We start from the raw sequence: 15,577 nt of genomic DNA, 5'->3' as shown, positions 1-15,577 counted from the left end.
CTGGCGGGAAGAAGTCAGCGGAGAGATAAGCGTCTGTCACTTTCATTCATTTCTGAAGTACAGTCTGCAGAGAGGCAGGTGTCAACAACCCGATCTGTGGAGCGAGCGGAGGATCCAGAGCGAGCATTCGAATGAAGGAATGAAAAGAAAGTGGGCTGATCCTGGTGCAAATCATATTTCTCCTCACATAAACAATTTAAACTCCAGGAGTCTGTAGTAAGTGGGAGTAAGTGAGCCGATCTGATTGATGCCTGCTGCTTTTAAAAACAGTACGTGGCGCTGAAACAATGTAAGTCATCTACCCTGTTGCATAATTCAGCAGCGCAGGGGCTGGGTAGTAATGAGTCACCAAAGCAAACTTGAATGCACCGCTGAAGTGATATGATTACGTCCTAATGCATATGTGCTTTTTCACAATCCATTTAATGAGGCGGGAGGGCACCCACTCGGTTTTTATTTTGCCTCTTAGCAAATCATTTGAGAGCTTTTTTGTTATGGTACATTTTCTGTTGATTCTCGTTGAAACCCGTCTCTCTGAGAGCACGAGAAGACTCAACCGGGGTTGATGTGACAGCGCCTGTGCACCGGCCGACGGTTCAAAAAGCAATCATGAAAAGTCCCAGAGAGACGAAAAACAATCCCTGACTCAATAAGTGGCTGTCAGAGGATGTGATTTTTTTTCTCAGGCTCGACATCCTCATTCCCTGTCCGGCGATGACATCAGCGTAGCAGAAAAACCAAACATTTCACAACCGGTCAATAGCCTGAGTCATGAAGCGATGTGTGAGTTCGAAACGTGGTCAAAAGCTTTAGTCATCGTCGGGTTTTTGTGGAATTCTTCATATTGGTTGCTGTTTTTGTTGTTGTTTTTTTTCACTCTGCAGAATATCACAGTCGGGTTATTTTTCCGAAGCACAAACAAGAGTGTTGTGAGCCGCAGAGTGACACAAAAAAAGTGTTTGTGCTCGAGCTGTGATCAAAAGCCTCGGCGCAGAGTTCAAAGAGCGACTACGAGCTCGGCGCAGGGAGAGCGAACGCTGCGATAGCGGAAACCCACAGACGTCTAACAAGGAGGAAAACATACAGTGCAGCTGACGAGATACAGTGTGGTTTGTAACTGCGCAATGCGAAAAACGGTGTGATTTAAAGCTCGCAGCGGCGCAGACTACGTGTTCAACATCACGGCAGCTGAATGAAAAAGTCTCGCTTTTGGTTTCAAATCGTCGCGTTCTCACTTCTGCTGAGAGACGAGCGTTTTTGGCGCTGTGCGACTGGGGAACTGTGTTCTCTGTGTGGGTCCACTGGTTCCTCGCCACGGAGGTGGTTTTGGTTTCACGCCCGATGATATGAAGATATCTGTCTCTGAGGTTTCTGATGCCACCTCATGCGGGTGGAGCTGTGATTTTAAATGCATTTCAAAATACTTTTAATGTATAAACAAATATTCTGGCTTCACCGGCAGCATCTTTGAAATCACTTTTTAAGACTTCCACTCCTTATGGATGTGTTGTTTACAATTTTAGGTTTAATTTTTGGATATTGAGTTACACTGTACTTTATTCTGGACGTTGCACAAGTGTTGCACTGCTCTATTTTGATGCATCAACTGTTTTTTTACATTTCATCCTTTGCTGTTTTTATGATTTTACAGATCGATTGTTATACATTGTATTTCTCTTTCATTCCTTTTGTCGGCCGGTTTAATCAGACTTTACTGTGTTGCCTATTGTTGTACATTTCAGGGTCCACAACTAGTTTTTCACACCGGTTTCACACTAGGTGCACCTGTGCATCATTTCAAAAGTGTACCCAATAAAACTTAACTTATTTTCTTAACAACATGATTGAAATCAGGGGGGAAAGGTGCAAATGCATGTTTTTTTTCTCCATTAAAATCACATGCAATGGCGATAATCTCAATACTTTACAATATACATTTTTAAAATGTAAAATGTGATGTAGCAGCCCAGTAATAGTATTTAGATATTGAAGCATGGTATAAAAATGAGGTTGTAATGTAGAATATATCTTGTTTTTAGAAAAGTGGGTGAAATAACCCTTTAAAACACACACAGAAACAAATCATTTTAGAGTCAGAATGAAGTTCAACCATGATTATTTTACTCGTGAATCATTTAAAGTAAAGCAGAAGTGAAAGACCCAAAAAAAAAAAAAAAACGTCTGTGATCTGAAATCAAAAGAGAAACCACGACCCGACCCGACACCCTGTGAGTCGTCTTGTGAGATTTGCTTATCAGGAAAAAAAAGTCCCTTTTCAAGAAGTATAGCACAAAAAGAAACCAAACCTGTCACTTAAGGTTTTTAAGCTGGAGCAGCATCACAACTGATTCACGACTCCCTCAAGGACGTAACTGTTGAGTTAAATGTGCGTAGTGCTGACAGATAACATCAACCAGCGCACCATCTCCTGACAGCCACTGTCACACAAATTGTGTCGGCATCAAAGGCGCCTGCTGAATCTCCGAGCTTTTGGGACGCGTGTCATCTCATCTCGCCGTGGCATCAGTCGGATTGTATTCTACAAACTTGTACTATACAATCAGGTCACTTTTCTTTGTCATCCTGCTGAGGCGTCGTCAAATACCAAAAGGCGTCCTGTTGTACCGACTTCACGCCCGTCGCATGAGGTCAAAGGTCGAGAGATGGAGCTGAGCGTCTTTCAGCATGACCCTGATTATGGTGTGAAAAACAAAAGTGGACCGAGCGGTGAAGAAACAGCCAGAGTGATTAAGATATTAAACATTATATTTATGTTGCTTTCCAGAAAATAAGCTGGAAGTATGTTTTTTCTACCGGCTAATATCTTTTTTATTGTACAATCAAAGTTTGGCAAACGCACAGGAAACAGAGTCACCGTTTGAGAAGATGGGTTTAACTTTGTTTTCATTGTGCAGCGAAAAGAAATAATATTCTTTGATCCGAGCGGTTGGAGGAGGATTATAGAAAATCACCAGGGATTTATGTTTTAGAAAAAAAAAACTGATGTAAGCTGTGTTTGTCAAGTGTAAAGAGAGAAACAAAATGGAGCTGAAAGATGTGTGAATAAAATAACAGTGTTTATGGTTAAGAAGAAGTTTAACTACTTTACTCACTTTAAAACAGTTAGCAGATGTTAGCCGCTAACATGTTAGCTTGGCCGGTACTGACCTATTTCTTTGTACTTTTTTGATATATATTTCTTCTTTGTCTTCCTGCTGAGTATAGTTGAGGTAGGAAACAATAAAAATAAAATGTAAAATTCCTTTTTTAAAGATAGCTATCTAGCTGACTGAATTTCGGTGTATAGCATTACAGCATTTAGCCTACTCCATGTAACTTGAATCATCACCTGAGCTGAAACTGAGCTGAAACAGAAAAGCTTCGTAACTTTAATCACTAGTATAATAGTCAGCCGAGGGGAGCAGGTGACTTTGTTGAACAGTGAAGGCTAACGTTAGCCGCTAACGTGTTAGCATGGCTCTGAACTCGGCAGAGTTTCCTCAGATATAAGCCTTCTCCTAAATATTTCTTTCTCTTCCTTTTTGCTTTTTTATACATTTGTATTTTATTTTTTATTTACTTTATTTACTTATTTTTAAAGCACTGTGGGAGTTATTCAGCCTGCTTCCTGTTACTTTAGACATCAACTGAGTGGACAAATGTACAATTTTTACTTGGTATATGTTTATTTCTCTATGTTTAGATCTAAAATGTACATTAATTTAGGTTTTTGCTTGTTTACGATGCTTAAAAACACATTTTCTCTCATTTTTTTCACAGAGACATTCATGTGGACGTTTGTTTGATCAACATTTAGATTCATAATGAATAAAATTTGTAAAAGAGTGACATGTTCTTGTGCTGCGTTTATGTTTTCATGAGCTAGATGAGGACAATGACCTTTTGAAATGTAAAATGTACATATATGTCTAAATTTGTACATATTGAGTCACACAGCAGTTCATAGTTTCTGATATTACTGTCAAAAAAAAGTGCTTTGAAGTATATCATTACATTTTGTATATTCATCAGTATCTTTTACATCTAGTATCCGTGTGAATGATGCTCCAGTCAAAATGGAAAATGCTGACTTGCATTCAGAAGCCGTCTATCAGCAGTCTTTCATCCTGATCGGCTTCACAGACGTCTACGCGACGCCAAGGACAAGTGACGTAACGGGTTTCTTTGTCTCACCGTTTAGCAGTGAACCGTGACAGAGGCGGTCCACGGGTCTGAATGTCTCGATGACGTTTTATCTCGGCCCACACAGGCCGATCGGATGAAAGGTGCCGACGTGGAACCTGCGTAACGGGTATTAAAAAACAAAAAATGAATGAGAGGACTTATCATCTTTGTTCTCTCCAGCTCCCTGGTGTTTCCCGTTGCTAATTCCTAATCTTAATGACTACCAGATAAGCACAAGTGTTAATTAAAGAGAGCTGCGTAATTATATCTCTGAGGGACCTGCGCCAGTGGCCCCTCACCAACACCTCCTCCAGCTGACACTCCAGCCTGCTTTCTCTTCCCGCACTTTACGCCCTCACAACATTAAGCATTCAGCGCTCTCGCACTCGTCTCATCATCTCATCCCGACCCACTGCTTTCACCTAGTTTCTGAAAACGGAAAGGGGGATCCACGCTCCAATGACACAGAAGTAATAAAACACCACAACGTTTTTTTTAGGGGGTCCCAAACTGCCCTGAAGCGGAGTTACAGGTGTTTTTTTCCCGTGAAATTTACCGGGGAGCATATGAAATGAAAGTCAATATTTCCGAAAGCCGCAACTAGAAAAAACGGATGCAGCTCATAAAATCTGCATCCCGGCCTGGGAAAAAACAACTTCGCATAACTTCACAGCGCGCCGACCGTTGCTGAAAATGAAGCGTGCGGTGGAGGAGGGGGCGGTGGGCGCAGCAGCCTTTTTTTTAGGTCTCATGAAATTACCATGACATAAAAAGAAATCCATCACGACCAGCTCGCCTGCCCGGGTTGCACCAGAACGGCAGCAATCTGTCAGCTCATCTGTGAGACCACCCCAAAGGACGGGAGGAAGGGACAGGCGGAGAATAATAACAGAATGGACGACAAAAGGCTCTGCCAGAATCATGTGGTTATGAGTTGAGCTTATTAAAAACCACAGTGGAGGATAAACATGCAAACACGGAGCCCGCCCTCAAGCAGGAAACACAATAAAATATGGTGTGAAAGACTGAGACGGCCGAGAGTGAAGAAGGAGGGAGAGCAGACACCCCGCTGCTAATTTAATAAACCGACTATAGCAGGCGATGCACTTCCATTATTTTGTGTCATCCGTCCTGCGGAGGATGGACCGGTTCCTCGGGGGAAGGTCAGACGTAATCAGATGCAATCAAGTCATTCGGGATCCCAAATTTAAACGCCGCCCCGGCAGGTTCTGGGAGCCGATGGCCGCGCTGTTTGTGTCTGACGTCACGCTCGCCACGAGGGGAGTCGGACACACGCCTGCAGGGGCTTTATTTAGGCTTCCACAACGTCACAAACAGACGACAGAAGCGGTTTGCGGCCCTGACGCGTAGCTCCAAGAAACAAATATCTTCAAACTGCTTCCTTTCTGGAGTTTGACTGTTAAATAGGACGGCGGTTGAATTGGATCCTGACGAGCCGGTCGCGCGTCACTTTGTTTTGACTTGAATCAAGACAAGACAATCACGCCGGGAAGACAACAACGAGCTCTGACACTCGTCTCGCCCTTAAAGGCCTGTCGCCACAGCAGGCGTTTCAGTCACGCTGCTCGGCCGCCCGTCTCACATGCCGCTGATGGAAGAGATACACTTCTGTGGTAATCAATACGGCTGTCCACGCAGGCTGATGAATGGCTCACGTTTCACTAGAGCTCGAGCTGCAGCATCTCTAGTGGATTTTCTAAGGTTTTTCATGCGTTACTACAGTGACATCGTGCAGCTTAAGGGTAAAGTCATTGCAGAAGACGAAGGCTCAATCTCATTTCTAATCTTTACCCCTACTCCTCGTTTTCAAGTCCCTCCTTGCCCCTCAGAAAAGAGACATGAGAGCTGGCGGTTGAAATCTCCCCCTGTGAAATGGGACAACCCTTCAAGACCCTCAACATCAGTTGTGATCGATGCCATGTGACGTTTATCTGATGGATACAGATGAACAGTTCACACTATCGATCAAGTCAACGAATAAGAAACGTCACTGCTTCATTACCTGGTTTTTATAGGTGAATATTAGCTCCTATCCTGCATTAGAGGAGTGGCACCAAGTTAAATTTGATTCTTCAGTTAGATTTCAGGTGTCGTACGCCATCAAAGGTTGGAAATGCAACTTTGAAAGACATCGAAATGCAAGAATACACAAATCAGTATCAACAATGTAACTTAAGCTAGCTAGCAGGTTAGCTACTAGCCCTCTCTCACAACAAAAATCAGGATATATCGTGTAAATCGGAGGAGTAGAGCTAGGTGGTAGAAACAAGGGGTGTAAAGCGATTGGGCCTAACTCTTAAATTGGGAACTGAACACTGGGTGAAAGATTCAAAACCAAGACCTTCCTCCTCAGACAAGCTGAAGCATCTGTTGTTTGCTCAAATCAAAAAATGACCGCATTTTCCAAAAACGCAACCTCTTCATCTTCATGAAAATCAAAGGCGGAAGTAGCGTAGCATTGTTATAGCGCTGTGAAACCTCGTATCCAGAAAGTCAGGGTCAACTTTTGGGTTAATAAAGTGTGTGACTATGACAGATTACATTTTCAGTCCTGCATGTTTTAATAAAAGGTGCAATTTTAGTTAAAATCGTTCAAAAGTCAACTAAAACTACCAAAAGAATGTGAAAGACTGAGAGTTGCAGTTAGCATGCTAACCAGCTAGCCCCAGCTCTGCTAGCTGCACAGCTAACTGGAATTACTACCTAACTGCAGCTACATTTACCCCACTGTTTATAGTATAGTTTATTTTTATATACATATTGTACCTTTAAATAAGTCGACCAGACGTCAACCGTCGAGGTGGGAAATCAGTAAACACTCACATGAATCTGTGAATGAGCGAATTTGAGCGGGAAAAAGAAAAACAGTCATCCTTCCAAAGGGCGTCAGATCAGACAACATTCATATGAGTCACTGACACTCTCTTCCCTTAACGGCCTTTTACCTCCACCTGTAAGCAGTTAAACATAGAGGTGTTGCTAGTTTCAGAATGAGTGTTGAGAGATTACAAGAAAGACCTGCGCAATTCATCGGTAAGAAATAATCAGAATGTCCAGGTCGGACATCAGCGTGAAAACAAAGCGAGAGAAGAAAAGGCTCCGTTTAGCTCGGCTCGTTAGTCTGTGCAGAGAGGCTGTCACGTCTGGTCAGTGGGAGTGCAGAGCAAACGTGGATTTAGTCATTATGTGCCGCACTGCTTTTTGTTCTGCAGGTGAAATTCTGAGCAAGAGACCACATTTCTTACAAAAAAAGAAACTCTCCTTACACGGTCTCATTACTGTACCTGGTTTGCAATAGGCTCCAGAAACCAAACAACCACCGAGAGGACAAAGGAAACGACAGACACACGAGTGTTATTGATTAATATGTCGGTGATTCTGCAGGTCTGACTATTCAATCCTCCTTCTTCTAAAAAAGAACCGTTTTAAATCCCCACATTTTTCTGCCTGCCCGAACTGTCACAGAATGACATCACGCTGTTTTTTTTTTTTTTTTTGTGCGAGTGCAAATTGCAGCCTCCTCTGCACCATCAGGAAATGATGCGTTCCACGGGGCGGGAGCGGAGGGGGGATGAACGCTCGGCTCTGCACGCCGTCTACAGAGAAAGTACCTGTTCTTGTTCCTCTGCTGCAATTTTCCAGGCAGAGCAGCAGGGCCAAATATCAGTGTCAAACGGAGAGGGAGGTTTGTGAGGACGGATGAGGGGATTAAAGGGTGAGAGAGGAAAATGTCCCGACATTCCGTTTAAAGCTGCGACAAATAGTCGATAAATCGGTCGCTCGGTTGGAATGAAATGAATCAACAACTGTTTTGATAATCAGTTCATCGTTTCAGATGCATTTTCTGGTTCTGGCGTCTGAAACTGTTCATCACTGTGTCACGTGATTGTAAATTAAAAGTCTTTTTTGTTACGAGGACATGATTGGCATTTTTCCTCGATATTATTATTATTATTAAGGCCTTTCACACTTCATCATCATTTCGGAGGTGGCATTTTCATGCACAAGGTAACATCTTTTCTGTTGTGCAACCAGCAGCACAAACTGGAAGATGTTCAGTTTATGATGATGTAAGAGGAGGACGATGCAGCAAATATTCACATCTGACAAGCTCGAGTCGACTAAATGTTGACTTCTGTACCTGCCTCTGCCAAGAAGGTGATGTTTTGTTTTTGTTGGTTTGTGAGCAGGATGACACAAAAACTACTGAACAGATTCCCACCAAACTCAGATGGAGGATGGGTCTCGACCCGGAATAGACCCCATTAACTTTTAGTGTGGATTCAGATAAAGGGACAGATCCAGTAATTTATTTCTTTAATATCATGAAATAGGCTGTTTTCATGACATGTTCATTCATTTCTCAGATGAAAGACCTCTGGCCTACTGAGATGGCTGTTATCTAAAGGGGACTGTTGGGACTTGGCGGAGGTATACGCTCTACTGAGTGCTATTCTACTTGTTGATAGAATAAATGTCTGTAAGACAAAAGAAGAGGTAAGGGTCTCTGGGAAACTGTGATCAGCAATTTTCACAATATTTAATTTTTTGGGACCTTTTAAAGTCAGAACTGGGCTGCTGGGATTATTGTTGAGTGAAAAATATCCGTCATGGTTCTGGTGAAGTTGTTTTTGAGCTCAAGGTGACATCTTTGTGTTGTGCAACCAACAGTCCAAACTGGAGGACGCTCAGTTTATGATGATGTAAGACGAGAAAGTAAAAAAAATATTCAAAACTGAGATGACCCGCCTGTTTTTGTTGGTTTGTGAGCAGGATGACACAAAAACTACTGAACAGATTTCCACCAAACTCAGATGGAGGATGGGTCTCGACCCAGAATAGACCCCTTTAACTTTTGATGTGGATCTGAAAGAAGGAAATTTGTTATCACTCTTTTAAACATTACAGCTTTTTTCTGAGAACATGCAGAAAATATCACATCTGAGAAGCTTGTGTCACAGAATGTTTTCCGTTTTTGCTTGAAATTTGACTCATGACCATGTAGGTCATCAATTGATGGACTAATTGTTTGTTTCGTGAGAAAAACCTGCATCCATGACTCGATGAATTTCCTTACTTGAGAGCTATTTCAGATTATCAGTTAATCTTCATAGTGCCTCTTGGACAATCTTTCCAGGTGCTATAATCAAAAAGTGACACATGTTTCTCAGTATTTTTTCACATTTTATAGTCCAAATGTTGGTTATTTCTCAATCCAACGATCCAAACTCCAAGATTTCCAGTTTGTGATTATGTAAGAGGAGGAAAAGCTGCAAATATTCACATCGGACGAGCTTGAATCATCAGAATGTCCATCTAAACCATCAATTAGTCGACTAATTGCATCAGCCCTACGTTTCTCGGTGTATGTGACAGAAGCCAAAGGGTCTGGATTATAGAAAAGAGCCTGCAGTGTGAGGGAAACCTGGATTAATGACACAATCTTCTATCTCAGAGCTTCTGGAACAATCTTTCCAAGTTGCACCAAATTCCTCTCAGCATCTTTGTTGTTCGCCTCTACTAAGTTTCTAGCTGCGAGGAAAACAATCGCGCTGCAACAAATTAGCTGCACTGTGATATTTTCAGACTTCAGTTGGCCCTCGCTTTTTAAAGACATAACATTTCAAGTCCCCTCTGCTTTGTAGTTGGAGCCAACTCATTCAGGGCTTTTGGATAAGAGAGGGCCTGCCCACACTGACAGCTTACACCTTCTGGAGTGAGACAGTAATAGCTTTGCCAACCAGGCCAGCAAACACACGATATATAAACACAAACGCTGCTCTGCTGCACGTCACGACTCACCACTCACACACAAACACTCATTAGCAGCCACATTCTTCACGTGGGAACACAACAGCTTCAAGAAAACAGGAGCTGTTTGATGTTGTTCAGGACTAAATGCCTGTTCAGACGGAAGTCTCTGCACGGCTTTGAAAATGAGAGCGTTCCGGTGTCAGAGGTCCTGTCAGGAAGGCACGAACTCAATCAACCAATCCCAAATCACATCCAAAAACATTATTTACAAGTAAAAATTTGTCTTTTTTTTTTTTTTTAATTATCACAATTTTGACTTTTTATCTTAGTTTCTGCTTCTTATCGCATAATTTTGACCTTTTACCTCATAAATATGAGTTTCATCGTAAATTATGAATTTTTATCTACTTATTTTTTTACTTTTTATTTTAGAATGTTGACTTTTGTGTCATAATTTCAGCTTTTTAACTTAAAATCATGACTTTTTATCTAATAATTCAGACTTTGTCTTAAATTATGACTTTCTATCTAATCATTTTGACTTATTATCTCATAATTTTGATTTATTATCTCATAATTGAAACTATTCATCTCATATTTGTGACTTTTAATCTCAGATATTGACTTTGATCCCATGATATTCATATTTATTTGATGTTTTACATCATAATATTAGCTATTTATCTAGATTTTGACTTTTTATCTTAAATGATGCATTTTCATCAAATTATTTTTGACTTTTTATTTCATAATTCTGACTTTTATCCCATAATTGTGACATTCAGTAGCATTTTTTTCACAAAGCTTATTTCTCATCTTGTTTTTTGCATCACTTACTGTCAGAAATGGGCCTCCATAGAAAAGCCCACGCTGTGACAGTGAACTGAGAGGTGACACAGACGTACTCAGCACATTTTTGCAATTTCACGAGTTAGATAAGCTTCATTACACAGTTTAAATGTGTGTCAGTGTTCAGATTCTCACTGTGTGCTCTGACAAAAGAAGCCTCTCAGGTTCAAAACCGTGAAGAAATGAGAATCTCTGGACGTGAAGGTGCATGTTCGTGTTTGAAGCAGCCACCTGTTCCTGGATACATCTGTTAACATGTGGAATGAAGGTGGTTCTCTGCTGGTTTTGGGGGGGAAACTGGATATCATATGTGGACATTCAATCACTGATTTCTCTCTGTCGTGTCTTACCGCTTGAGTTCTTCCCACAGATGAGGTGCTGGTAGTGCTGCAGCAGCCCCCACACCTCCGAGTCGTTGTTGATGGCTTGCTCCAGTGACTCCAGCGTAAACTTGGGGATCCCGTTGTCCCTCTCCACCAGCGCGCTGCGCAGGACGCGGCTGAACACCTCTCTGAACAGGCTCTCCATGCACGCGGTGAGGTATATGGCAGCGTGCTCGTGGATCCTGAGCGCCACCCGGCTATCCACCATCCACCTGAAGAACTTCCCCACGGAGAACACCAGCCCGCAGCGCTCCGACTTGCCGCGGCTGAACTTGTCCCCGGTGCTCATGTTGTAGAGGGACAGGGCGCTGAGGGCCGCCGTGATGCAGTTGACGGAGATGGTCCACGAGAGCACCACCTTGATGGCGCTCTGGATCTCGTGCTTGGTGCACTTGGCGTAGCGCAGGCTGAGCCGCTGCGCCTCGCGGGCCACCCTCACCAGCGCGCGGCTGATGAGAGCGGACAGCCGCGCCAGGACCTCCGGCGGCGGGTTGCCCACCATCAGCTCCTCGTCTTTCCTCAGTGCGCACTCCACCTCGCCGAGGCTCCATGGCACGTCCTCCAGCTCGGGCAGCTTGGCGCACTGACCCGAGCACTCCAGTATCTCCGTGTCCTCCGCCAGGACGGTGTTGACGGTGTCCAAACTGTTCTGTCGGCTGTGCATGGATTCGGTCAGATGCCAGCAGTTGCCCCCATGCGAGACGGACTGATGCGTGTCGGAGCAGCACAGCGACACGCTGGACGACCTGACCGAGTCCGCGGCTCCACCATAACCAGAATCAAGCGTTAAATCCTCCAGCGTCCTCACGACTGTCTTACCCTTGCCTGCCATAACTGCACCGCATACTGTTGGGTATGCTTGGTCTCCCAGTTAAATGCCACAAACTCGTCTCCTCCTCGTCCCCCGAGCGCGTAATTGTATTTCCCCGCGTAAAGAGTGAAAACGACGCAAAGTGTGAGCCTCTACTTTCCTTCCTCTGCGCGCCTGGATGTCTCCGATATCCTCCTGAATACAACTTCAGACGCGTAACCCGAGAGCGCACAGACTCTCCGCGCTCACGCTGCAACAAGCGCAGCACGGGCAGGAGGAGGAGAGGAGAGGAGGAGGAGCCTGCAGCCCCGCGGGCAGCCAGCAGCCAATCAGCGTCTGCATCAGCTGTGAGTGACACACGCAACCTGGCTGCTGCTCTGTACCTGGTGCGGCTGGAACAGAGCTGCAGAACCACAGACGCGGAACCACGGAGGCCCAATGACAGGAGGAGACGTGAAGTGAAGGAATGAGACACAAGCAGCAGATTCATCTGATATTCAGAAGCTGCAGGTCATCACACTGTTTACTCTGCTTTATTTATTATTTACAGACCATCTCTTTGTATGGAAGCCAGGTAAAGATCAGAAATAATGAAGACTTAGCTTTAATATAAATATAAAAAAAGGAAAGCAATTAAAAGTAAGAAAATCTCATTTTAAATCCCAATAATGAGGGGGAAAGGATTGTTCTTTTCTTTTTTTGTTGTCGTAACGTTGACATTTTATATTGAATTATGACATTTCTATCTAATTATTTTCACTTTATATCTAATATTTATGAATTTATATCTAATATTTATGACTTTACATTAAATATTTATGACTTTATATTTAATATTTATGACTTTATATTTAATATTTATGACTTTTAACACCAATTTATGACTTTTAATCTCACAGTAATGACTTTTGTATTTCATAATTTCGATTTTCATCTAATAATTCTGACTTTTTATCTCATAAGTAATCTTTTTATATCATTATGTGGCTTCTGGTCTCACAATTTCAACAATTTTTGACATAAATTATTTATTTTTTCAAATTATTTGTTATATATTTCGTAATATTGATTTATGATCTCGTCATTTAAACTTTTTATCTCCTATTTATGACTTTTTATATCATAATTTAAGATTATATGTCATACTTATGTCTTTTTATCCCATAATTTCAATTTTGTACCTAATAAGTAGACTTTTTATTTAGTATTTCTGATTTTTGCCTCACAATTATGATTTTTATTCTTAGAATTTAGGTCTATTATCTAATTTAAACTTTTTTTTCTCACATTTATGACTTTTATATCATAATTTCAATTTTGTACCTAATAATTATGACTTTTTATTTCTTATTTCAGGGTTTTTTTTCATAATCGTGACATTTAATCTCATAACTTTTACACTTCTATCTCATAATTCTGACTTTTTTTTCCCTAAAGCTTTATTTTTCATCATGTTTTTGAACTTTAGCTGTCAGAAATGAGCTTCCATAGAAAACAGCCCACGCTGTGACAGAGATGAGAGGAGACGCAGACGTTACACATAGCGCTGCTTTATTCTTCTTTCTTTCTCAGTAACTTCAGGTCATGCGGTTGTTTAATCTCCTTTCATTTCCATCCACACGTCTCACCACATAATCACTGCAGCTCTGTGTCTGCAGGAGACGCCCGCTGTGCAGTTTATCTCCACAACTAGGAGGAGATACACACATTTTAACCACCACATTGTCAGGTGCCTTCAGGTCAATCAGTTACTCATATGGACCCTCCATCTCCCACACAGAGATGATTTGACTTCAGTAATTGTGTTTTGATAGTTAAAGGAAGGAAGCTCTGCAGAGATGACAGCGTCCTGCAGTGAGAAGCTGCTGCGTGTCGTCATGCTCGTCCACCTCTGGTGTGAAGTGGAAGTGAGTCTGCAGCTTTTCTCCCAGGAACATAAGCTTTAACGTCCCCATAAATATTTCACCATCCAAAGCTTCTTTTTTTTGGGGGGGGGGGGGGGGATTTAGAGATGCTTCAGATGGGACCTGCAGTCCTGCGTCAAGGTTTAGCATCGCTTCATCGTGAGGTCATCGGATGATTTATCCATCATAGCACAACATTTCTGTCGGGTCCACGATAACAAAGATTGAGCGAGTCGGATTCTGTAGAGCATGCTGGGAGGGGAACAGTTGGTGGAACGATGATTCATCCATTCTGCCGGGGCTTCTCCTTGTACGTCTGAGCTGGACCGACCATCTGTCCACGCTGCTGCCCGCCATGCCACAGGCCCTTTTCATATTCTTAGCATGACACCGCAGTCACCACGCCAGAACTGAAAAAAAAAGAAAGCTCACTACACTGGAATATTTGTGTTTTCTTTTGTGACGCCCACCCAACTCTCGCAGAGTGACTGACAGCGAGAAGTGTAAAACAACTCATGTCGCTATCTTAGCTTCATTGTTGGGCTGACAAATGATAAACAAAAGCGGCACCATGCTGCATGATGGATCTCAAAGCCAAGACCCTCCTGCATGGAAACACATCGAGCCTCTGAATGCTGTCGGATGTGGAACTTTTCTGGCTAAGACGGACGTGTTTGTGAAGATTTTTTCTTTCTTCTTCTGACTGAATATTGAATCGTTTAACTGTCAACATAAGGGATGAGACGGAAATACTCCAACAGGAGCTCCACAGAGAAAACGACGGAATATTTAAAGGCCCCGCGATCGGAACAAGTAAGATTTAATTCATAGAGAGATGAGTGCAGGTTGTCCTGAGAACATGTGCCTTCGAATACAGACACCAAACATGGAAACATGCCTGCTCAGGCCTGTGAGAGCTGACCAATCAGAGCACACTGTCGGTAGGGGGGTTCTTAAAGAGACGGCGCGTTTCGTACAGAGGTGCCGCAGTCAAAGACAATATGAGATAAAATAATGTGATTCTTGGACATTAAAGGTGCAATTATGTAATTATTATAGAATGTGAAGACATTTCTGAAGTTTTTTTTTTCCAAATCTGCACACTGCACCTTTAAAGCCTCATCACCCAGCCCTGTGTTTTTGATTAAATGACAATAATCCATGTTGCCTAAAGAGCCTCTGTCTCAGCAGATGTCATCATCAGCACATCCCCTTTCTCTCCGCCAGTGACATCAACTGACTTCATCTCCAGCAGGCTGACACGAGCTCTTGATGCAATGCAGCATATCTTGCTGACTAACTAAGGTGAGAGCGGCGGAGGTGGGCAGCTGTCAGCTGCTTCTCTACATGCTCTGTGGTCCTCCAGAGCTTGTCCTCACGTATTAAGCGTTGGTTGCCTGGTAACAGCAAAATGAACATGATTTCTCCACGGCGAGATGTTCGTGTTTTGCCAGCAGAGAGTGTGTGTCATGTAAACGGGCTTCCTTGGTCATGCAGTCATGTTTGTATAATTGGCGACACATTAAATCTTGTGTTTTTCTTTAGATTTGTCTTTGTCTGAAATGTGCTTTGTGTAATTATGTCTGAGTATGCTGCTTTACACCATGTCAGCTGTATATATACAGTAAATCTTTATCTTTGGCTTGTTTAAAAAACATTAATAGACAACT

At 42.6% G+C, this 15,577-nt stretch overlaps 1 protein-coding gene across 3 annotated transcripts in view; it reads right to left on the bottom strand.

The window, feature by feature from the left end:
- btbd11a (BTB (POZ) domain containing 11a) overlaps positions 1-12,283 on the bottom strand; it is a 185,079-nt gene extending 172,796 nt beyond the window's left edge. For 2 of the 3 annotated variants that reach the window (XM_030440696.1, XM_030440698.1), the window contains exon 1: positions 11,160-12,283. In XM_030440696.1, the coding sequence (XP_030296556.1) occupies positions 11,160-12,024 (865 nt within the window). In that variant the 5' untranslated portion in view covers positions 12,025-12,283. The remainder of the gene's footprint in view (positions 1-11,159) is intronic. The other variant, XM_030440697.1, reaches the window with a different exon arrangement.
- Between the last annotated feature and the right edge of the window lie 3,294 nt (positions 12,284-15,577).

The sequence above is a fragment of the Sparus aurata genome, chromosome 14 (assembly GCF_900880675.1).
Source record: "Sparus aurata chromosome 14, fSpaAur1.1, whole genome shotgun sequence".
Lineage (NCBI taxonomy): Eukaryota > Metazoa > Chordata > Actinopteri > Spariformes > Sparidae > Sparus > Sparus aurata.
This window is presented reverse-complemented; position numbering and strand designations above follow the sequence as displayed.